This window comes from Anser brachyrhynchus, assembly GCF_964034855.1.
Source record: "Anser brachyrhynchus genome assembly, chromosome: 4".
NCBI classification, from domain to species: domain Eukaryota; kingdom Metazoa; phylum Chordata; class Aves; order Anseriformes; family Anatidae; genus Anser; species Anser brachyrhynchus.
Genome location: NC_137698.1, coordinates 2,139,898 through 2,163,656, shown reverse-complemented (window position 1 = coordinate 2,163,656; position 23,759 = coordinate 2,139,898). Strand labels below are relative to the sequence as shown.

General features: G+C 45.0%; 1 protein-coding gene across 7 annotated transcripts in view; it reads left to right on the top strand.

Moving 5' to 3' along the window:
- The first annotated feature begins 11,587 nt into the window (after nucleotides 1-11,587).
- The window catches only part of LOC308194826 (uncharacterized protein), an 82,908-nt gene continuing 70,736 nt past the window's right edge, over nucleotides 11,588-23,759 (top strand). For all 7 annotated transcript variants that reach the window (XR_013950899.1, XR_013950900.1, XR_013950901.1 and 4 more), the window contains exon 1: nucleotides 11,588-22,939. Coding sequence is in view for 2 of the 7 variants with exons in the window: in XM_080591282.1 (XP_080447408.1) it covers nucleotides 22,898-22,939 (42 nt within the window). In the remaining 5 variants the exon portion in view is untranslated. The remainder of the gene's footprint in view (nucleotides 22,940-23,759) is intronic.

The following is a 23,759-nucleotide window of genomic DNA, read 5'->3' as shown; positions in this document are numbered from 1 at the left end:
CCCTGTATGTATTTCCTAGTGGAACCTTTGCTTCTCTCTGTCACTTCTTTCAAACGATTGCAACCTTTTTTTCTTGAATTGCCAGTTTATGGCTTTTTTTCTTCTTCTTTTCTTTCTCTCTCTCTCTTTTTTTTTTTTTTCCACTACCGTGTGCGGCCGTGGCCGGGGCTGCGCTGCCACCTGGCGTCGCCGCCGCGGGAGGGCGCAGGGAAGGAAGGGGCCGGCCCCGCTGCCGCCCACCCGGCTGCACAGGGCAGGAGGACGCGCCGGGACGAAATGCAACAGAAAAATAGCGTAATCGATCAATAAATAATTCAAAAGTTAAATGCAAAAAAAAATAAAAAAAACCGCACACGCTAATTAAATAAAATGAATAAAAAATTTTTAAAAAATAATAATGATGTGGAGCAAAACTACATTGCTAGCATCTCCCCAAAGGCTGGAATTTCCTCATTTGCAGGAATTTTTTATTAGATGTAATTATATATCCTTTACTATATATTATTATTAGATAGTTCAGCTGGGACTTGAGCACTGCTGCAGTAAGCTATCCCTATCCCTATCGCTATCGCTATCCCTGTCCCTGTCCCTGCAGTTTCCATAGCCCTTTGTCAATGTCCTGCTCTCTTCTTGCTCACCCCCTGCCCCCCAGGCTGGAGCCCCCCACTGCAGAGCAGTGCGCTGCAGGTTTTAGGGGTCCCAGCGTGGGATGCGTGTGTACGGATGGCCCTGCTTTGGTTTTGCTGCTGGCAGATGAGATGTCCTTGTGGTCAGCGTATGGGGAGTGCTTTGTTCTGCTTACTTGGGGCCAGTAATGTTTTCTGTAGAGTTGATTTGGTTGTGAAATAAATATAAAATTCAGTATAGATCGTACAAACGAACAACTGCAATTATTAAAGTGGAGCTCTCTGTGTTCATTGTGTCCGTGTATTATCACCTTTCTGCCAATGGACCGCTGTGGTACAGGGGATTTGTTTTCTCACTAATTTCACATAGTGAAATTAACTGGGTTTTACAAGTCTCAGAGTGCAGAATTAGGCCTTTGCTCTCAGATGCAAAAATCATCACAGCTAATATGCCTGACTTTGGAGTTGAAGGTTGGTGAAAGATAAGGATAATATTTATTTGTAGCAGAATATGCAATAATCCTCTTTTCCAAGAGATTGTAAACCCTGCAGGCTCCAGCTGTGGTTTTCATGTCTTGCTGTTTTCTGGGATGGTGCCACGTCTCCACAGAGCGAAGGAGCCTTTTCTCTTGTGAGAAATCCTCACCGAGACTTGCTCCTGAGTAATCACAGCTCAGGGTGAACTTCCAGGCCAGAGGGATGAATCACAACCATCCTTCTGAAGCATAAACTTACAGTATCACTCCCATTTCCAGTCTGCTCCGTCCAAAATAATCGGCTGGCATCAGCCTGCAGCCCCTTGTGGCAGACACCGTTGACCTGAGATGTGCCTGATCTTGTTGTGGCTTCAGACGAGTGATGCGGCTGCTGACGTGCAAGTTTGAGGTCTAAATAACACAGACCCCAGTCCTGCAAAAATAAAAAGAAAACATTTCTCTCCCCTCCAGCCCCGCCCAGGCTTTCCCTCCCAGTGGACTGGGGATACGCTCACAGATGCCGTTTTGCTAAAGGCCAGATAATACTGAGCGCTGTCTGAAACCGAATACAAGGCAGCAATTCAGGGGGATGTTTCTGTTGATGCCATAAAGCACAAAAGCACAATTCAAGTGGAGCAGCCAAATCTCAGGGATGAAATTGCAGCCCTTGTATTGTGCTGAGGATGGGGCCTTGTTTTGCTAATCTACTCCAGTCTGCAGGGCTTTCAGTTTTAAATATGAGGAAAAGATCTGGATGTAAATCCAGTCGCGAATGGGGTTACTCATGACAAAGAAATGTGCTACAGAAACTTAGCCAGGCAGAGATTTCTTTTGGACAGGGGAGCCACTCCATGCACACATGCACAACTGCAAGTTCTCAGTTTCTGTCAGCCTTAGGAAGAACAGCTAGGTGTGGTGCTGCCTCCTTTGAGGGTCGGTGTGAAGGTACCAAAGGTTGCATCTTTCCCCGTAATTATGCTGGATCCTCACTCTCAAAGGCGCATGTTTTTAAGCTGTATTGCCACCTTCATCTTTTTGTGTGTGTGTTGAGGAATTCCTCAGCTTCCTAGCTGAGAAATGAGCACATTTTCTCTAAGTATTTTCCCTTGCTATTGGATGCAAAAATAGATTGGATCGAGTACATTGTAAAATCACGTGCTAAGCACCGAAGGATAGTTGCTGTTTCAAGACTTTAGTGTATTTCTTCCCTATGCCCTTACTCAGGAAAGATGCAAATGAGCTGTGGAGTGAAAGTCAATGTATATTGCAAATAATATTTTGCTCCTGACAAATTAATACACTGACCTCCTCAAGGTGCTTTTGAAGGTTGTTCAGAGCATCGGTGGCATTGTTGAATTGCTTTTCTGTGACACTCATCGTCAACCCAAAAGGATTTTGCAATAGTTTAAAAAAGGGGAAAAAAAAGTGAGCAATACTTCAAACGCTCGAGAGAAAATATGTCTGGCTGGGTCTTGCTCATTATAAAGTACCTGGGAATGTTTTATTTCTGAGAGATGCCCTCCCCAAGCTCTGTTATTTTACACCAGGGGAAAACCTCTGCCATAGTTTAGTGAGTCTGGCGTTAAGCCAGATTAAGCTGGTGCTAATGGGGGGCAGAGTTTGCGCTGCCTCTGCGGGCTGCATTCTGGGCGAAGCAAGGTGGCTGCTGCTGCAGGCAGCTGGCTGCTGCTGCTGCTGCAGGATTTGGCCGAACCAGAGCTGGGGCTGCTACGTTTGGGGCCTTTGTCAGTTTTGGGCAGCAGTCTGTGCTCCATGCCTGGATCTCAACAGCCAGGATTTAGAGAGATCCTCTTTCTGAGGCAAAATGCAGAGAAGCTGCCATGATTAATCATTCTTCTGAGATTTCAGATGCATTTAAATCCACAAAGTGGGGGGAAGATACTGCAGGTTTTATAGCTTAAACAGCACCTCAGGTCTTTTATCAGCAGAAATGAATCAGACCATCAGAGGAGCGAAGGGTTTTAATTCCAAGTTCTTATTTTGATTTAACCCATATACAAACCATCCTGCCATATCGGTGCAGTTTATTGTGAGACGATTCATGTGGCAGATGAGTTTCCCCCCAGGACATGTTTCCTCCTCATTTTGTTTGCAGTCGCATGCTTCTGTTCTAGCAATGGTTTTTGTTTCAAACTTCATTAATACAGTGAGATGCTTACCCATATCAGACTGCGCTACGTGACTGCTTACGAAGGGAAAATTATTGCAAAGAAGATTAAAATTCATCCTAGGGACAGCCTGAAGTTCCAGGGGCTGGTTTCTAACTCAAAAAAAACCCACACAGCACATTGGAAAAGCAACAGTGCGATGCAAAGACACAAATTGCAAACATGCAGGTCCATCGCTGTGTTTGGGACAGGATGTAAAGCTTTGAAAAAATGCAGGGCCTAATTCTCCTGCCACGGCATTGTCCTGCTGACCTCGGCGGAGATGGTCCTGAATGACAAAAGTGAAATCCTGACCCTTCTGAAGCAAAGTCAATCTTCAGAAGGGCGTAGGTGTGTATCTGTGTGTATTAAGTCTCGGCTACTAAACTTTTGTTACCTGCAATGAATCTATGTGGGGCCAGGCAATTGGTGACTTTTTTTTTTTTTAAAAACTTTTAATAAATCTTGCATTGTCAGTTGGCATTTTAATAGGCTTCAGGCTGAAAGCTTAGTCTGTAAAAGTGCATGTCAAGTGCTTGATGGGTATAAATTGCAATACAAGAGAGGCCTGTGAGGCTGGAGGATGCAGGAGGGAGACATTTCTATCTTCCATACTGAGGAACTGGACTGTGAAATTAAGCATATGGTTTTGCAGCCTTGTTATTTTGCCTTTCATTTCTTGGAGTTCCATTGCCGTGTACATGCTCGATTTATGAAGACACCCAAACAGATAAGAAATCCTCCGTGACAAAGACAAAAAGCCAACAAACAAACAAAAAAGCTATAGGAAGGAGGTTAAAGAGCACAGAAGTCTGGTATTGCTTTAGAAAAGCCCTCAAGAAATACAGATGTTATCCAAATGACATACAGAGTACTGCATCTTTTTCATCTTCAGGAAGGATAAATGTATGAAATATGCTGTTCTTAAACACAAGGCAGAAAACGTTCCTCAACACATGTCAAATCTCATAGCTCAGCGTAATCCTACATGTGCGATGTTAGATTGAATTGTGCCCCATTTTCTCAAGTTGTCCTGATAGATTGGCTTTAAGATTCGCTCCTTGTCTTGCTGTGGAGCATTTTATCTCCTTTCTTGGCCTTAGTCTTCTGCTGTTGCGTGATGTAAGGTCTGACAAAACTTTCCACATGGGAAAACAGGTGGGTTCCCTGCTCTTTGCGAGTGGCGGAGAAGCTGGAAATGCAGCAGTGTATTGCCTTTTACCTGGATGTGGGGTACCCCCCGGGGTGAACCATGGGGATCAGACAAGGAATGATGGGCTGAACTTGCAGCAGGAAAGATTCCAGCTAGGAAAGCTGCGTAACGTCAAGGACATCAAGGAACTGCAGGGGCTTGCAGGGCTCTGGTGTCAGTAATAGACTATTCAAGGCACCTTTCCGCAATGCTGTAGGTGCAACTCACCTTGGTTTGGGGCAAAAAGATGGACTGGGGGACCTCTTGCAGTCTTTTCAAGCTCTCTTTTTCTCCATTTCTGTGATGATGAGAGGAGGGACTCCACCCTCCTCAGTTTTCTGCTAGAGGTGGTTGCTCAACCCAGTCTCAAACATTACCGAGTCTTTTGCTTGTAATGTGCTGCATGTCTGTAGCTTGCCTCTGCACAGGTGAGTTTCAAGTCTTTTCATTATTATCTTACTATATTAATGAGAAAACAATCTATTTTTTTTTCTATTTATTCTACAAGCAAACAAAACAAAAACAATCCTGCTCCACGTTGCTCATGACCTATAGTTTGGTTAACAGATAAATCAATACCCAAAGTTTTAAATGAAGGAAGGCAAGGGGACAGCCTGTACAGAATGAAAGCGGACAGAGATAAATAGGGTAGATCACAGTTTGGAGAAGTTAGTCGCATATATTAAAATAATGTAATTCTGCTGTTTTCTGGCTCTTGGTGTACACAGAAAGCTAAACCTTGTCAAGCTAGGCCTGGCAACATTTCTGCCCAGCCCTGTCTAGTGATAGCAATCAGTAGCAGAAAACTGGGGAAAGCAAACCAGGAAACAAGGCTGTTTCTATGGTCTGTGGTCAGCGCTTCTCCTGCCAGCTCCCAGCACTCGGTGCTTTAACAGCTTCCTAGGCACGCAGTCGCACATGGACCAGGGCTTGTCCACGCACTATCTGTTCCTGCCAGGGTTGTATTGTACCTTCCCTGATGCTTCAGCCAAGCAAAATTTGCTTTCCGTGTGTAAGAAAATGTGACTTGCGCAGGCTTTGAACTTTGGTCTAGTATTAACATTGCATCAAAGTAAATGAGGTGTGTAATAAATAATGATGCATGGAGGGTTTTCCGGCCATTACTCTAAGTGAGGAAAATAGTCTGCCTTACACTGCCTGGCCAAAACCTTGATGGCTTAAATAATTTTACTGGCTGAAGGCTTTGAAAAAATATTTTGTCAAATTCCTGATTACAACAAAGAAGTAAATAGACTGCACTTCTCCATTACAGGAGTAATTTCAATCACTCTTCTCTTACAAAAGAAGTCAGAAAGACAGTTGATGTATAATTAAATACAAATGTGAACCAGAGATTTCATGTTTCTCATGAAATGGGACCTTGTAGTGTTCACAGCAGAAGCTCAGGAGGGAATAAGAAAGCTTTGATACGGAAGATGTTTTTTGGTAATATCCCCATGTGCAAGGTGTTCTGCCACATCTTGGAGATGAACCAAATAGATTATAAAGAAAAGGTTCATTTACTCTGGATGGATGGCACTTTCTAAAATAAAATGTCATCGGGTAGATTTTATCTGACACAGAAGCTACCTTGTAGCCAAGGTCTTCACGATGGATGAATCTGGAGCGCCGAACCCCAGCAATTTGGCAGGTCTCCCAAGATGACCACAATTTTGCACATTGCAGCTATTTTCTTTGTGCTTTTGCATGTCCTGCAGCTACTGGGTGAGCACCTCCAGGGGTCTGGTGATCTCATGGTCCGTTTGGGGCAGTCTGCTGCAGGAGATGTGTTCTTGCAGACGTAGTCTAGAAAGAGGTACTTCAGGCTCTGTGGGAGTTTGGGTGGTGTTTTACTTGGAGCCTCTAACACGTTACTTGTGGCACCGCAGACCCACAGGTCACAGCCCTTTGCTGCGCCTTGGCCAGGAGAAGATGTTCGTACAACCATGGCTGTGGGTCTAAACATGCAGCCTGAGGGCTGGTAGCAGTGGCAGTGACATTTCTTCAGGCCCACTGCCACCTTTTATGTCTGTTCTTAGGAGAGCAGGGACATTGGGGCTCGCTGGCTGCCGGCCACCCCTGCCCAGGTACCCAGCTCTGCCTGTTCAGCTGGGGGACACCAGCAAGGGCCCACAGCTCAAAATTATGTGTGCAGGTCAGTGGAGGACTCGGCCAATAAAGGGCTGGTGGGGATTGCCTTTATTAGCCAGGGCAGATAAAAATGTGGGGAGGTGCATGTTCCTCTCCCCTGCCAACTCCTCCTTCATGTCATACTCCTGGCACCACCATCTAAGGATGACAGAGCTCAAGGTCAGTTAGAAAACAGTCTATAGATGTGTACACCAATCTACCACAGGTGTCTGTGAGCTTAAAACCTTAAATGAAGTCACTCAGCCACCTAAAGCAGGGGATATTGACCCCCTGAATACTCCAGCACATGAGCAGTCCCCACAACCTTACTGGGAATATCTACGTGCCTTGTGCCTTGGCTCACATTTGTGTTTCTTCTTCTTAGAATAGGACCTCAATGCTGGTTCTTGTAGGATCGAGCTCCCATTTAAGGAAGCTCTGCCAGTTCACCTAGCAGAGTATGTTTAAATGGGGGAGCAATAAGAAAATCCCCAGCATGTTTTCCCTTGTGAGGGTCAGCAGAGTTGTATTAGCTTTAATCCGGGTTTTGGTGGTGGATTTTGGAAAAGGGGCAATTGGATGGCATTTATAGCAACTTTTTTTGCTTTCTGACAGTAATAAAACTAATATCTTTTTATTATTTTATTTTTATTTTACTTTATTTTATTTATTATCAAGACCAAACGGTGAGAGATGAGATGGAGGGGAGGGAGTAGAGTATAATGGTGAAGAATAAACTTGAGCAAGGTGGGGGCAAGGAGGGAAGGGTTGGGCACAAAGCAAAACCTCCAAGTTTGTTTAAGACTAAGATTTATGTGAGTTTTTAGTTCTTTTCTTAAACAACAAACAAGCAAAAAAAATGAAGCATTCGTCACTTGGGATTGGGATTTAAACTGTGGAGTATCTGATTGACAGTAGGGAGTGACATCTGGTGAGTGAGTTTTGTCAGTGGCTTTATTTACAGAGAAATTAAATGCACAAAAACATGAATCAAAATTCATATATATAAACGAGGACACACATACTAAGTGCATTGACCCGCTCCTCACGGTTCATTCCCCGCCTGCCACTGTCTGCTGGAGTGCCACTGCATGCATCCTGCTCTCTTGAATCATTGCCTGCAAAATGGAGACGTTTCTGATATGGGTAATAAACCCATGTGGAAGATCTGGGGATTTGCTGTCAGACAAAAGGAGGGCAATGCCAATACTGGGTAGTGAAAGCTGTACTTTTCATCTGATTCTTGATTCTCCAGAGACAGCTGACAGAACGGTGATAGAAAGACGACTGTCTTTGTTATTGCAAAGGGCTACTGCCACGCAGCGTGCCAGGGAAATGAAAAATGCAAAACAAACGAGATACAGTCTGCAGGACGTTTCCTACTGCTTTCACTTTATAGCATGTTTAGTTGTCAAGGGCCCCACAGGTGGTATAATGAAGCCCTGTCAAATTATCCTTCTGTAGTGAACTGGGGACATGTAAGCAAGACTGCCCTAATTGCAGAAATCACTTCACATGGCAGAAGCCTGGCAAATACCTGCAGAAGTGCTCAGAACTGCTCTAGGCATACCAAGCACCAAAAGGCTATCGTGTTTCCTCGGATGAGTCCCTAACGAGAGCTTAGAGTGAGCAAGTATTCCTCTCCTTACACATGTGTTATGCTCCTTAACCAGAAGTCTTCCATCTGAACTAGCTGAAGACACTCGCAACCAGTTCACAATCCAAGTTCTTGACATCTTTCTTGGAGCTAACAAAAGGGAACATATGGCTCTGAAGAGCAAGTGTTAGGTTTTTCACTTGCGTGTTTTTGAGATAAATGGGAACGGGGGGGTGAAGCTATGAAATCACCAGCTGGGGGATGCTGTCTCACTTGAACTGAGCGTGTGGGACACGCTCTGACCAGACCTGGGGCTGAGACCCCGGCAGAAGAGGGCAAATGGCTGCCTCCAGCTCTTAAGAAAGAGACATTTATTTATTTACTTATTTTTAAGCGTGGCTGCCCGAATAGAAAAAAGCCACTTTTTTTTTTTTTTTTTTCCTAGTGGACAGCCAAATCACTATTTGCACAAATAAATATTTACAGAAATTAATTTACGGATAATTACAGAACACATACTAGTTGCAAAATAACAAGTATAAATATTTGCAAAATTAATTCCTGTTGGTTCCCAGTACAGCAGATGCAAAAATTTCAGTTAAAATGTTTCTACATTGCTCATTAGATATATAAAGAACACATTCAAATCCAGTGATAATAAGAGCTTAACTTAGGTTTCTTTTTTTTTCCCCTTTACTTTGCCTGTGTGCCATAAGGATTAAATTGGAATCAATCTTTGTATTTGAATGCAATCGTAAAGAAGCATATGACTGAGTAGGCTTAGATCTGCACTGCAGAAAATATGTTTAAAACCACATATTTTGAAAAATATTCTAACTTTGGTGAAAAGAATGGATAACCTTTTTATTCATTGTCTGAAGCACATTATCATGACAGAGGGCTTTATGATGAAACACATGGGTAACTTCAGTATTTAAATTTTCTTTTTAAACATGAAGTTATATTAGTTTGTCTTGTTGAATCTAGAAAATCCCACAGGCAGGGAGGAGCGGTGGTGCTGTGCAAGCTGTGAGGCCCAGCAGAATTTGTGGTATCTGCAGAAAACTCAATCAATGGACGGACAATAGATGTGCTCGGAGAAACAAATCCGCTTGTCATCAAGTAACTCACGGGAATTAGGAAACGAAAACCTTTTGCAGATTAGTCACACGGGGAAAAAAAAAATAAAAATAATAATATAAAGAAATCTTTTGCCAAAAAACTGATTCACCCTGTTGTGGCATAGAGGGGTGTTTGCCACCGGAGGCCTGACTGTGGGTTACAGAGGGTTCAGCCTAGCGCAGCCATCGAGGGGCAACCTCTGGCTTCCCAAAGGGCAATCTGCAGAGCCATGGAGAAGGAAGGCCCCTGTGCTTCCTGCTGCCCTGCCCTGCCGGACGTATGAGCAGGATGGTGGGCTCAGCTCTCTCCAGCGTTGAATTTCTTCCCAAAATACGGTGCAATGGAAAACAGATCTCATATGGGGTTTGCTTTCCTATTCTCTGTAGACTGCCATGTTTCTATAAGCAGGGGCTGGCTGGGCACCTCCTTAACGTTATGGCTTTGAAGCTATCATCTTGTTTTCTACCGTTGCTGGATTCTTGCTCTGAAGATGTTCCGTGGTGGCTGAACCATGGCTGATCAGACACCAGGGAAGCTTTGGGGACCCGTATTAGGTTTAAACTGTATTTTTCTATGCTACTGAAATCTCAGTGGATTTCTTCTTTGGGGTTGTTTTATCAGTCTGTGGAAAACGCATGGATATAATTTCTTCAGAGTTTCTGGGAAATTATCATCTGTATAGATTTAATACCCTAACAGTTAGAAGAAGAATAAAAAGAAGGAAAAAAATGATATGCATCACCTAAATATAGGAGGATTTCCTATTATGCTTCATAGGCAGGGCATGTACTGTAGAATTAACCCATTTCAGATATTAATCCCCTGAAAAAAAATAACAGATAATTCTCCTGGGCGGCTATGAAAGACAATAAAGGGGAACAAGCCCCACACTCTGTCTTGCTACATGGCCCAGATTCTGCTTGTCAGATGTATTCTCATCCCCACACAGTCCCAAGTACTTCTTCCTCTGGAGCGGGACCTCAGCTCCCATGGACGCCAGAGAAGCCCTGTCCTTCAGAGATGGTGGGACTGAAATTGCCTCTGCACTAATGGCCAACGAGAGCACTGTTTGCACCACTTGGGGGACTCTCCTGCTTTGCTCATGAAATCCTGAGGATGACTGGGAACTGGTATGGCTGTGGGTTTTGTTCCCCTTACTGCTGGCCCACAAGGATTTCCTCTGTAACCATAGGGAGGGAGCAAAGCATGTTAAATCTGTGGGCCTGTAATTCTGAGCGCCTGTTGCTGCTCTCCTTGGGATTGCATGGCTCTGTAAAGCCTTTGGTTAGCCCGTGAATAGCCTCAGTTTAGTTTTGGTTGATCCCTTACTATGAATCACTCTAACAATGGTGGAAAACAAAAGCTAGGGGAACAAAGGAGGCAAAGGACTACATGCTTCTCCTCGAGGAGAATTTCAAAACGTATCTTAAATTAACGGAGGAGTGCCAACAAGGATTGACACCTCATCTGATCATGCAGCCTGCACTGATACTATTTATGTGCCTCCGTATGAGACCATTTTCTGCTGGGAGAGTAATTTTACCAGTGCAGTCACTGAAGCCCCTTACATAAAATGATAAATACTTTCATCTCTCTCTTGTTGCAGAAGTCTTCATTTCACAACACATACAGTAAAGGGGAAAAAACGTGGCTTTGTCTTTACCTGATGACTGAAGCTTTTGAGTTTGGGTCCCTCACTGCTATTTATTTCCACATCCTCCTGGAGGGGCTGTTCTGTCTGTGGAAGGAAAACACTCAATGTGTTTCGAGTAATCTTCAAATTAGAGGCCGAGTGGGAAACGTTCCCACAAATGTTCCTTGGAATTCATAAAAGCTGGACATCAAAAATTATGAAGTTATTTGAGGTTTTAGGCTCTGCAGCTAGAACAACACAAGATAAATCAGAGAAAACAACATAATGTCTTCCAAGCGTTTGGATCCAAAGCTTTTGCAGTTCTATGTGTATCTGTATACCAGAGACCATATCTACTTCCCTTTCATTCATATGCAGATTTCTCTTGCAGTATGCTGAGAAGCTCACACATCTGATAGTTAACGGGTAAACATTTACAGAACAAAGTAATATAGTTCCCAAAATAATTTAAAAATTGGCCTAGCTGCAAATTACATTGAATGATGATCATCTGTGATCCCAACAGGATGCAATTAGCATACGCCAAAGTCAGCAGAGCTGTGAGTGAAGGCGCAAGAAGTGCCGGGGCTGGGGAGGGAGCTGGTCCCTGGAGGAGGAGCAGGAGGAGGAGGAGGAAGAGGAAGAGGAGGAGGAGGAGGAGGAGGAGGAGGAGGAGGAGGTTTGTCAGCAGCAGCCATATGAAAGCCAGCTCCCTCTCTCCCAGTGTCTGCTGGGCTCTGGGGTGCGAGCACAGGGCTGGGGGTCTTTTTGCAATCCTGTAGCTGGTGTTCCCGTTAATGGCCACGAATTGCTTTGGCTGCTGCAGCAGATCCTGTGCATTAACCAAAGCACGTGGGAGCGGGCGCAGCTCAGCCTCTCCCTCCGTGCCACCGATCTGGGATTGTCAAGTGGCTTTCCGACCAGCTTCATTAAAGGGCAGCGTTTGCTTCTTCCTGCGTGTGCTGGAGCACCAGCGTGCCCGGGGCTGGCTGTGGCACCAAGTGCCTAGTTTGGGTGGTACCGCGTGCTGTTTGCCATGCAGGCAGTGGCTGCTTGACAAGCAGGATGCAACAACCTAAATAAGAAACAAAACATTTCTCTGTGGAAGTGATGATAATAGGCCCGTTTACCACAAGCCGAGGTAACTAGGTTTATTCAGGGAACGGTGCCCATCTCTCTTAAGATCTACTCACCCGGGCAGCTGTGCTGCATAGATCTGAGAGTCTTCTCCTTTAGCTTCAAATAGCACTGGCCAGCTTTTGCCCATCACAAAATAAAGTACGTTTGCTCCTCCTGATTAGTTCAGGCTTTTGGTTTAGATAGATGCAGACCTGCATAAATTTCCCTTACTGGAATGTTACTATGAAATGTATAGGGTACTCTTCAGTGGGTGGCTCTGTTGGTAGAGACTTTGGCTAAAATAAGCTCTCAGTAATTTAAATCAGGATTCTGAAATCCCTAAAATTAAGGAAACTCGGTTAGGAATTAAGAAACCTCTCGCTCTCGCTCTCGCTCTTGCTCTCTCTCTCTCTTTTTTTTTTTTTTTAGGGAGTGTTTTATGAGGTGGCAGAATATTTATGAATATAGCTGCTGCTAAGCCGTTCTCCCAAGGAATGGCAAAGGCAGATGGTGTTTGGATCAGGATCGAAGCAGGGAGCCCCAGGGCTGTGTGGACGGTTCTGTTTCAGCTGTAAATCTCCCAGTGCTTGTCTTCATCCTATCACTCCTATAATTCACGTGTACTGCTAAACTGTCAGCACATTTCTTCTTGTTAATAATAAGTCTAAGAAGGGTTTTATTTTTCATTTTTAAGAGTGGAAGATTGCAGATGACGCTAAAAAAACAGGTCATGGCATTTTCCTCAGAGGACACCAGACATTGTAATTTTGCATTACACAGATATATAAAGGAAGAAAGAGAATTAATTACAAGGAAAATAACAGTGCAAAACACATAACTTTTTTTTTTTTTTAATCAGAAAGTCATCTTTATTTTCCATGAGAGCATGATTCAGGTAGACATTTAACCATCTGCCCAAAATTTAAGGTCAGGAATATTCCACTGTCACATATTCTTTTGCTTTAAGCTACTCATGTCCTTAAAAACCTAAGTTTTGCAAAATGGGGATAAAACTTATATGGCTGACTGTGCACAGAAAAAAGGTCGGTTTGAAAATGTATGGCCAAAGTCAAACTAGTCGTGCTTAAGGCCCACTGACCTCAAAAGAAGGCGTGACTCTCTAAAACTGTGGGCAGCAGGGTTCTTTCTAGAAGTCATCGTCGACAGAAGAGGGTGGGCCCTGCAAATGTAAGGAGTACTAAATATCTGGGTATCTTGCAACCCCCCAGTTTCCTCTGCAAATTAAAGGCAAAATTCTGCTCACAAGACCTGTTTTCCAAACGAACTCTTTACTGGAGGGCTATCTTTTTTCTTTTAAAAGAGTAATGCATGTTCAATGCTGCAAATGCATGTTCAGTCCCTGCTATTTTCTTTCCACAAGGAGTCTGGACGAGGACTCAGCGGCAGAGGACAATCAGCTCACTGCACCTGCAGGCTGCTGCAGGGGACGGGGGAGATACGGTGTCTCCCCAGCACACTCGTGTGTGCTCTGTAGGCACCCCTGCCACAGACACGGATTGATACCGGGAATTTCGATGGGTGTGAAACTCATAATTCAACCACAGGGGAAAGGCAAAAAAAAAAAAAAAGAAACAACAGAGTTCTTCTTTGTTGACCGCTTACTAAGTTACATCCATTGTATGATATGAAAGGACTCCTCCTTTTATCTCGACAGCCATCAGGATCGAAACAGTATTAAAACTCCGTTGACAAGTGCCGCAAAGGTGACTTTGTTTCCAGAGCCCCTCTTAAATTTTGGCTCGATCAGCGAGCAAATAAACCCCATGAAGGTCTCACTGAGCAATTTTAGGAAGAGGAGGAGTGTTGTAAATGCTCATTTTAGTTTTGGCCAACTCTGCTGGAAGACAAAAGAGGTGCTTTAATAGCAGATTATGTGTTTATGTTAAGCCCGCAGAAGCCAGAAGCTGAGGCGGAGCGGGTGATGTTCTGATGACAGCTTCATACGGATGACTCACAGATTCGGTCTGTTTAACCAGCGCTGCTGAAAGCCACTGTTATTTATGCTTCTTTGGACAAACAACATCAAACTTCTTACCAGGGTGAGACTCGGGGCCACGTCAGGCTCTGTCCCACCGCACCTGGATGCATACAGTCTGTCTGAGGCCGGACACCAAGAAACAGGCAGTCCGGAGACGAGGCACCATCTACCCCCTCCCCAGCCCTGATGGCAAAAGGCACTGCAGCATCACTAAGAAATGCAGTCTTCATGGATGTTTTTGGGTAGGCACTGCAGCGTTTCAGGAGGCTGTGCGTAGCGGTCCTCTTTCCTCCCCTTTCATGCACGGATCCCCAGCCAGCCTGGGGAGGGAAGGGGAAATGGGCTTACCCCCGGAGCCTGGGGGGCTCACCCCACCGCAGAGACTGCAGCACAGCAGAGCTGTAGAGCAGGAATGTATTTCTCCCCAGGCTGCTCTCCTTGCCACACGGGCAGTAGCTCAGTCCTGCTGAGGAGGAAGCCAGAGAGGGGTGCTGCGGGTCCATCCTTGCCCTTCCCCAGTGCAGAGCAGAGGAGCCTGCGGGGGCACAAACACAGCAAACCAAAGCAGACAGCCTGGCACCAATACTGCAGATATTGGAAATGGCATCTGATCATTTTGATATTGCTGAGGACACCATACATCTAAAAATCCCATCATAGGAGTGAGTAAACAGAGCAGGAGGAGGATCACCACAGCCTGACTCTGCCTGCATAAACACCCTCTATATGGCTTTATAGAGGCATTGTACAGTTTATCGCATTTTTTTGGCTCAGTACAAGACATTTTATAATGACACTAGTAGGTGGCCCTACAAGAGCAAAGTCTCCTATCTGGCAGCATATGATTAATATGTAAAAAGTAAAGTCAGGCTCTCTCTTTGACAGCTTATGAGTATACAGGCATCACAATGTTACACGCTTTATGACAGCTTTGATCTTAAGGAATGAAAAAAAAAAAAGAGTCTATATTCAAGAATTTAATTTGAAGTATTTAGAGATCATAAACTCCCAGGGTGAGATTTTCTGCTGCTGTGCTCCTTGCACAGAGTCCACAAGAAGCAGGTCTCGGTCTCTGCCTGCCCAGTGTTTCCAGCCTGTGGGTTAAATGACCACCCCAAAACCAGGTCCCGATTCTGATTTCAGCTTAGTCGGTGTAAATGCAAAGAAGCTTCTACAAAATCAGTACAGGCACGCCAGGGGAAGACCAGGACGACCAAGCTCTGCGGCTTTATGCAACGCTGCAGGAAGAGTAGGCCAGGCTCCACGAGTGGGCTCATCAGTATGCTCCTCGTGGCAATGATCTCAACACCAGCAGATTTCCCAGTTCAGTGCCTTCCTGAACTGCCCTTGGAAACTTCCCAAGAGAAGCCCCTGAGTGACCCTGTGCAATCATTTTGCCAGGGAAAATGCTCTGTTAGTTGCCTGGTCTTATAGCGCTGGCCACAGGCCAGGTATCAGGGCCTGCACACGCGGGAGGCTGGTGTGAGTCAGCAGATGTGAGCTTGTATTTGTGCCTTACCAGTGAATGTCCATTTTTTTTCCCTTACGACACTAACCCTTACCTCCTTTGAGCAGTAATTTGGGTGAAGATTTGGAGCAGGTGTGGACATTTCTGTCTCTCCTACCCTTGACTGTTTACTACCTGGCCTCTCCCCCCGAGAGCTGAGGTTTTTGGTGATAGCTTTTGGTGCTGCTGGTTGAGGATGTGTGCACCTGAGGGCCTCTCACTCATACAGAGGGGAGAGAGAGGCTGTGATCAGCTCCTCACTATGTCTCTCTTGCTACAAACCCACACTACAGGTTAGTGTCTCAGCATGTCCCATTATACGTGTATACGTCCCCAAAATTTCCAAGCTCGGGAGGTTTGGATACTGACTTGTGAATGATTTACAGGAGAGCAAAGAAGAGGGCTTGCACTTTTGGGAAACCTTGTTTGGCAAACACAGTTCACTCCCATGCTGCTGGTAACCCTGGCAAAACCAGAGGCAGAAGTGAGCTACAAGAATCTCTTTCAGATCGCAGCTCCTGTCCACAACAACTCCCTGAATTTCCTACAGAGAATTTTTCCAGGCACTTTGAAGCCATATATCCATTTTCCAGGTGAGAAAGCTGCCGCACAGGCAACTTAGAGAAGTTGTGAAGCATCACTTGGTGGTGGAGACAAGCAAGAAGACCGTGCTGCTTCCCTTCATCCTGGCCACGACAGTCCGGTGCCAGTTTGCACAGAGACGTGGGGAAAGGCAGCAGTTAAACAAATGAGCCTGATGCAAAGGGTGTTTTAATAGCTGGGTTTTGGTATGGCCAGGTGTGGTACTCCAAATTAACCCAAGCACAAGCGTGATAACGCAATATTAGATCGAGTGGAGATGCTCTATTGTACTGATCTGGCTCACTGGAAATGACTAGGAATTTTCTGATAGAAAGCTGTAGAAAATGAGCACATTGGGCTCATGATGTGCAATTCCCTGTGCAAATGTTTCTAGATCAGAGCCATCTTTTGCCCTCGTAAGCTCTCTGAGTTATATATTTACTTATTAACCGCAAACCACCAGTAAAGCAAAGCAAGATTTTGTTGCTCTATTTGTGGACAGATAATGAGTACATAGATACACTTGTAGTCCTCAGGATGGGTATTAAGAGTCATTAACTATCTAAGTTCACCAATTTAATGCCATATCATCCAGGAAGAGGCTTGTGTTAAATAAGTTTCAAGATTTTACGGCCTTCCAACTAGTGGAATTTTTTTAAAGGGCATAAAAGAGATAGCTATCTTCTCCAGCATTGCCCCGGAGAATTGACCTTCCTACAAAGAGAGCAGTCTTTCAGCAGGAAATGTTTGGGCACGTTTTTCCTGCCCTTCAAATTGATTTCGCTGAGCACATCCCCGCAGTCTCAAAGCAAGAACAGATTGTTGCTATTAACCTCATGATGAAACTTGATATTAACGCGTGTATAAGTAGTACATAAATGATTAACAAATGTTAGAAGCCTGCAGTGGCTACGGAGCCTGGAGTGCATGCATACCGCAGCATATATTCCCGGGATTGGTTTTGGCTGGCCAGCCTGCTATATGGACCAGACGCTGTGTTGTTCTGGTTTTGTTATCACCACTTGTCCCTGCAATTGGGAACTGAGCAAGCTGCTGTGAGCACTTACCAGCAGCCAGAGCAGGAGAAGCTGGGCTGTGGGAGCCCAAGCAATACCTGAGGATGCTGCTGTTCAGCCTCGGGGACAACAGCAGTGCCAATTGCTTTAGAAAGGCCAGTTTTAAAAAACCTGTTGTTATTACTTGGTGCCCTTTTCCTGTGCTTAGCATGGAGTTGCTGCCTTGGGTAGTCATGGGGCCCCTGGTCCCGATATTTATTGTGAAACTGTCCTCAGTGTGGTTTCAGTGTTTTTTTTCTTTAACTCCGCATGCATTTCCTGGCCCAGAGGAACTGGGTTTATCGAGGCCTGTGCTTCATCATCCAGTACACGCTAGTTTGTGGGTTTGCACCTGCTTGCAATTTATCAAAGTCTCTTTTAAATGAATCGGAAGGTGTGAAAGGCAGAAGCTGTTTAGCACCTTCTGGATAATCGGAGGTGTGTCAGGCACCTAATAATAATGTATGCTCCACATTTCTCAGCACCATTTGCAATGCAAACTACCAGTGCGAGGGCAATTTTCCAGAATGATTTGAAAATGTATGAATTCATTCAGTGCTTTTGTCATCCAGAGCAGCTAGAGCAACGGCTGGACACGAATTGGGTATGAGGAGTAATGGCACTGCCGCCCCATCTTCTTGTCTTTGCCCAAATCCAGGTTGGCGCTGTTTACGTTTGCTCATCCCCGGGCCTGTTTTTGCACTGGGAGCTTCCTGCTGGACGTGCCACAAAATGCTGTGCTGTTTACAGTCAGAGGAAAGGTGGAAATACTCCATACTTATAAATCTTGCAAAACCAGAAGTTTCCAAAACTCTAGTTTTCAGTGCACTAAGCATTCAAACTATACGTGATGTGTGTTTATTCTGCACAGATGCACGGCACGTTAAAAAATAACGGAAGTTAGCAAGTCCAGCAGAACTGGAGAAGTTTGGCATCAAGAGTGACTGAGCAGTTGTGGGTGGTTTCCTGACATGTATATATGAGGCTGTAGGATTTCATTGCATGGGTTGTGACCTGACAACTTCAGTGCTCTGAAGGAGCGGGGGCCCGTGAGTGGGTGGCTGTGTGCATTTGCTGCCAGCGGCGTTATTTCCCCAGCAGCTTCCCTGTGGTGTGTGTACTCGAACGCACGACACGGCACCACGCTACCTGAAGTATCACAACAGTATGCGAGTTCCCTCACAAGTAATGCTGCCTTCATACACTAACAACTTCTGCTTGACAAGGGCTATTATTATTCGTTGTGAATGGGTAAGAAATCAAGAGTCGAAATGGGCTGATTCATTTTGAATATCAAACAGGGATTTCATTTTTCAGGCGTTTTGCTTTGTGCAGCTCTCTCTGTAGCGCACAACAGGGCTGCGGGGTGGTTGAGCTGTGGAAGCACAGGCTCTGGGCAGAGCTCAGGAGTAGGACATGGGGCCAGGAGAGGAAACGGGGAGTGGACAGACCTTGAATGAGAAGGGCAGCTTTAAGCAAGGTGCCCTAGCTCTCATACTGGCGGAGGGACAGCATGAAGTGCCGCAGCAGGGACGTCAGCCCTTTCATTTAACTAAGGGGTTGGTATGTGCAAAGGCAATTAATACTTTTGGTGTTAGGATGGCTACAGCATTTATTTCAAATATCCCTCCTCCCATCTGCAAAGGAGTTTTGGAAAAACACCTGTCATGGAAAGTTTCTGTGCTAATGTGAGAGCCCAGCAAGATTGCAAGCAATTTTCTAAAGAGAAGTGCCGGCTCTACGTGCCAGTCCGCTGGCTCCAGCAGTAATAAAGAATATAACTAAGGCTATGGCTATGCTAGCTGGATTAGGAAGGATATCTTCTCAGTAATAATGACAAAGGCAATGCGCATTTCTGCTGTGATTATACCCTCTCTGTAAAGCTGCTATTCACATTGTCACGAGTGACAAAAGGTTTTACTTCCAAAGCACCGCATACTTCATTTTGTAAAGGCTCATTTTGCAAAGGCTCTTCTAGAAGCTATGTTTTTTCATTCATTTACTTTGTTTTTGGGTTTTGTGACTCCAGATTCAAAGGTATGCCCCTTGGTATCTCAAATCTGCAATTAGAAACGTTGGGATAGTAAGGCACATTTATTTCATATTGAAAGTATCGTGGGACTTCAAGTTCAGGTTCACAATCTGCTTTAAAGAAGTAAAGTGGTGCATTAATCTAAGTTTTATACTCACACACATGTACATGCAAAAAAGTTTGTTATGGACTTACCTTACGGAGAAATGTTTTATATGGGTTGAGTTTTTTTTTTTCTCCTGAAGTGTAACAAAGCTCATGCAAACAGGGAAAACAAACTTTGCTGATATTTATAGTGAAACTGCAAAGTGACACCACCAGCTTTTAAAGAAAGCTAGTGGATAAATTCCACATGGAAAATAAATTGTTAGCACCCCAGAAAGTGACAGTGCTATGTTTACTATGTTGATCTCTTTTTTATTAAGGATTGAATACCCAAATGAGGGTATTAGCTTTGTCTCAGCATTCAGATTCCTCTAATGCACAGGTTATGCTGAGAATATTCTTTCTTCTCTCTATCTGCTGAAAGTGATGCATATGTGATACTTAAAATTAATAAGGCTGGAAATTTCAAATACCAGACAAGACACATGCAAACATTGTGACCGGGGCTTCTTTCACAGCCATGAAAACAATGCCATGGCTTTATACTTGCTGTGTACTTCATTGTGTTTTAAAATAACAAGCAAAATGATTAACATTGCTGCAGTTCATGTTTCCTTGTGTCAGTTCCAGACCCTGAAGTAAAGGCTTAACCCAAGTCGAGTGTCTGGAGGTTGATCCCAAGTGATTGGAAGTGCTAGAAGGTTTTACTGGTGTAACTGGTGGATGCTGGATGATGCCGTGGGAGCAGCCAGCGGAGCTGCTGGTGGCGTGCTGCTCTGCGGGGTGAGCAGGGAGCTCAGGACGTGGAGCTGGCTGCTCAGCTTATAGGAGCTCAGACCATACGGAGGCGATTCCTCCTCCCGGCTAGGCTAGAGGTATGGCAGTGGGCTGCCACCCAGCCCGATGGGAGTAGCTGACAGCCTCCAAGGGGGTGTCCAGGTCTCTGCTGCACACAGGGATAGATCAGTCATCAGAAAGATGAGTGGAAAAAACCTTTAAACACAGAGAAACAGCACTCTATATTCAAGGAGGATTCCGAGAGATTCAAGGAGATAAGAACAGACAGGAAAACATTTGGAAAACAAGCACGCGTCCCTACTATGTATCACTGCAGTGCTCGGTGCACGTGGAAAAAGCATTTGATCAAATGCTGTCAAAGTCAACTTTAGGTACTATGATCATCCCCTGCCATGCACCAAAGCCTTATTTGAACCCATGTGCTTATTTGAACCTCAAATAGTGGTTTTTCTGCTGGCAGCACCTGGAACAAGGTGGGATCGATGTGCAGGGGGGTGCTGTGGGAGCTAGCAGCCGCAGGAAGCAGAAAGCTGCGAACTGCTCAGTGCTTTGTGCCTATGTTTTCCTGCAAAACATACAGGGATGCATTATGCACCCATCATCCTGAAAGGGCTGGGCATTTGTCTGGCTGTCGGTGGCACCCGTGCTTCCTTCCAGCACAGCCTCAGTCCATCTCCATCACTGACTTGAGGCCACTGAGCCATGGCCTTAAACAAATGAAAATAACCATGTGATAGCAAGTGTTAACTACAAGGCAGATCAGGTCTTGCCCACTCTTCTTAAGCTTGAAGTTACACCCTCACTCCACCCTTCCCCGTGATGCTTGGTATGAGTGCTGAAAATATATGATGGATTTTAGGAACCCAGTTCTGTCGTTAATAGTGTTGTTTGCCCTGGGCACTGGGACTGTGACCTGGCTACTTCAGGCCCTGTAAAACACACATCAGAGAGTTCCTGTCCCCAGAAATTCTAGATAGATGTTCTGGGGGGGGGAAGAGGAGCAAAACACCAAGGGACTCGCTTGGCCACCCAGGACATTGGTGGTGGGGCTGGTTTTCTTTCCCTCTTTGCATCCCCTGTTCACTGGAACGGACTGCCTCTACAGGCTGCTGTGCTCTCTTTGACCTGATGTCTGGAGATAAACCCTTTGCAGCTTTAATTCAATGTCCTGGCTGGATATCAGCCCTGAATCACATTAAGAATGGCTACGAATGACATCGCTGCTGAGGGATGTCACAGGGGTGTTGGTGAAAAACATTGGGATTGCCCGGACCAGTGATAACACGTGTATGAAGGAGATAGCATGGAGCCGTACTCTTGAAACTTAAAGCTGGTGTCCACGGGTTGTCCCATCAGTTTGTCCTCAGCATGAGTGGCTGGAAATCAAGTTTAGAAAGATTTAGAAATGACGGTGAGGGAAAGATTGGAGAAAATGAATTGATTTTGTCAGGGAAGGAGCAAAGGGCAGGGAAAGAGAAAAAAGCTGGAAGGGATAGTGCTATGCACAAGACTATAATAAAATTGAAACAAAATCAGCTGTTTTCCACAGATGCTGGACAGCAGTAAGGAATCATGAGCTCAGTCCACTGAGAAACTGGAGCTGGTGGAGCAGGGGCTAGCAGGCCAGGTCGGAGCCATGGGGCAATAAGGGCAATAAGGCAGGGAACAGACCATCCAGAGATGCTGCTAAGCATCCCTGCAGGAGGCTTAAAAGAGTGGGACTGGACCTATCTCTGCTAGTATAAACCCGTGTGGTCCTGCTGCTGCTCCTCTGATCACCTGTGAGGAGGCTCAGTAACATTTTAGTACCTTTTTCTGTTCTGCACTGCATATTGCTCCCACATTAAGCTATTTGTAATATCTGTATTATTGTTGTCCATTGCGTCGCTCTAAATGTGAGTGGTGTTGTCCATCACACCCCTGTATTGCTGAAAACCCACGCTAGGTAATTCTGGATATGTTAATATGTAAGAGCTGGAGTGAAATTTTTACTATGAGTCCCATATAAAACCAGGAAATTCAATGAATACAATAAATGCTGCACTCAATAAATCCGGTAAGCTCCACTGTGATATTTCTACCCATAAATGCCACACTGAATAGGTATTTGGAGCTCTGCTGAATTATACATCACTGGTTAGGCGTCCTGCACAGAGCTGCTCTCTGATGTGGCACCTTGTTGGCATGGCTTTGTGTTTCTACATGGACTGGACCTAAATCCTGTGCCACTCTCCTGTGGCACTTTGGAAAATGTTCTGTATTCTTTATGAGACTGAATAACACAGACTGCCTTGTAACTGCTTCAGTGTATTGAGTTACTTTGCTGGGTTTTAATGTTAAATTAGTTACGCTTCCCAGATCTTCATACAGTCTACAGCTGTAGGGAAGTGGCTTTCAGGGAGAACGTGGAGGAGGCTTTGGAGGCTGGAGGAACCTGTAGCACAAGTCTGTGAACCGCCACCTCTCACACATGGAGCCTGCCCATGACAAGCTTTTAGGTCATAAACTGTGCACATAACTGCTCTGCCCTGCTCCCTTCTAATATAGGTTAAAAAAAACGTATAGAAATGCCATGCTCTGATGTGCTCTGAGATCCCCTGTGTACTTCTTCCCCACCTCTCACAAGTGAACACAGCTGAAAAAAACCATGTGTGCCTATAACAAGGAGAAAGTTAGCTGACTATAGCACCTGAAAGCTTTTATAATCCTGTGACACCACCCTGCTAGTTTATTCCCTGGGCTGGAGGGGGGAGAGCATGTTGTCTTCACCAGGGCTGGTTGCTGTACGCAGTAGAAAGGTAAATGCTATGTTATTTTTTGTATATATAATATGGACGGTGGTGGTGGGGGGGGAAATACAGTTTTTATTTGAAAGAGATGGCTGTTTCTGAAGGTTGCTGTGGCTAGTTTAGGAAGGTCAAGTGCTATGTAGAATTAGGAGGCTGGAGCTCTGTTTCAAGGGTGTTTATAGTGGAAACTGAGGCCGGTGCTTCAGTGGAAGGTGTAGCAAGGATTGAACAACAGCAAAGAGGCTCAGTTATCCAGAGGATTAGCTTCATGTGGATTTAGGAGCTATACTGCTAAGTGTGAGGCTAGTGTGAACCCATGTGCATGTGAGCATGGCTCCTGGTGGCTCGGGTAGTCTCGAAAACTGCTGAAGGACTTCGTGGGGTAAAACCTGCTGCTAGAGGATAAAGTTGTCACTAGTATGCCTAAGCAGTGAAGGGGGGAGGGGGGGAAGGAAGGGAGGGGGAGGAAAATGCATTTGAACCTCAATAAATTAAACGAGGAAAGAAGCCATAGTTCTTGCCTACTGTGAGAATATTTAAGCTCTTAAATATGGAGAGAGTAGAGCAAAGGCCAAGGCCAGTTTGTACGTGGTAAGATGACCACCTTGTTAGCAAGCTGAACCAGCTTGGTGAAGGCCTAAGTCCAGGAAGGTGGAATGAAATAAAATTCCTCTTTTCTGAGTATTTTTGGCTTCTGTTTTTCATAAACCACCGAAAGGCAAATAGATCCCTCTACTCTTCTGATGCTGTTTTCATGCTCTTTTGTGTAACAGTACGTAGCCACAGGTGAATTCCTGCTGGTTTTCCATCTCTAACAGGAAAGGGCCTG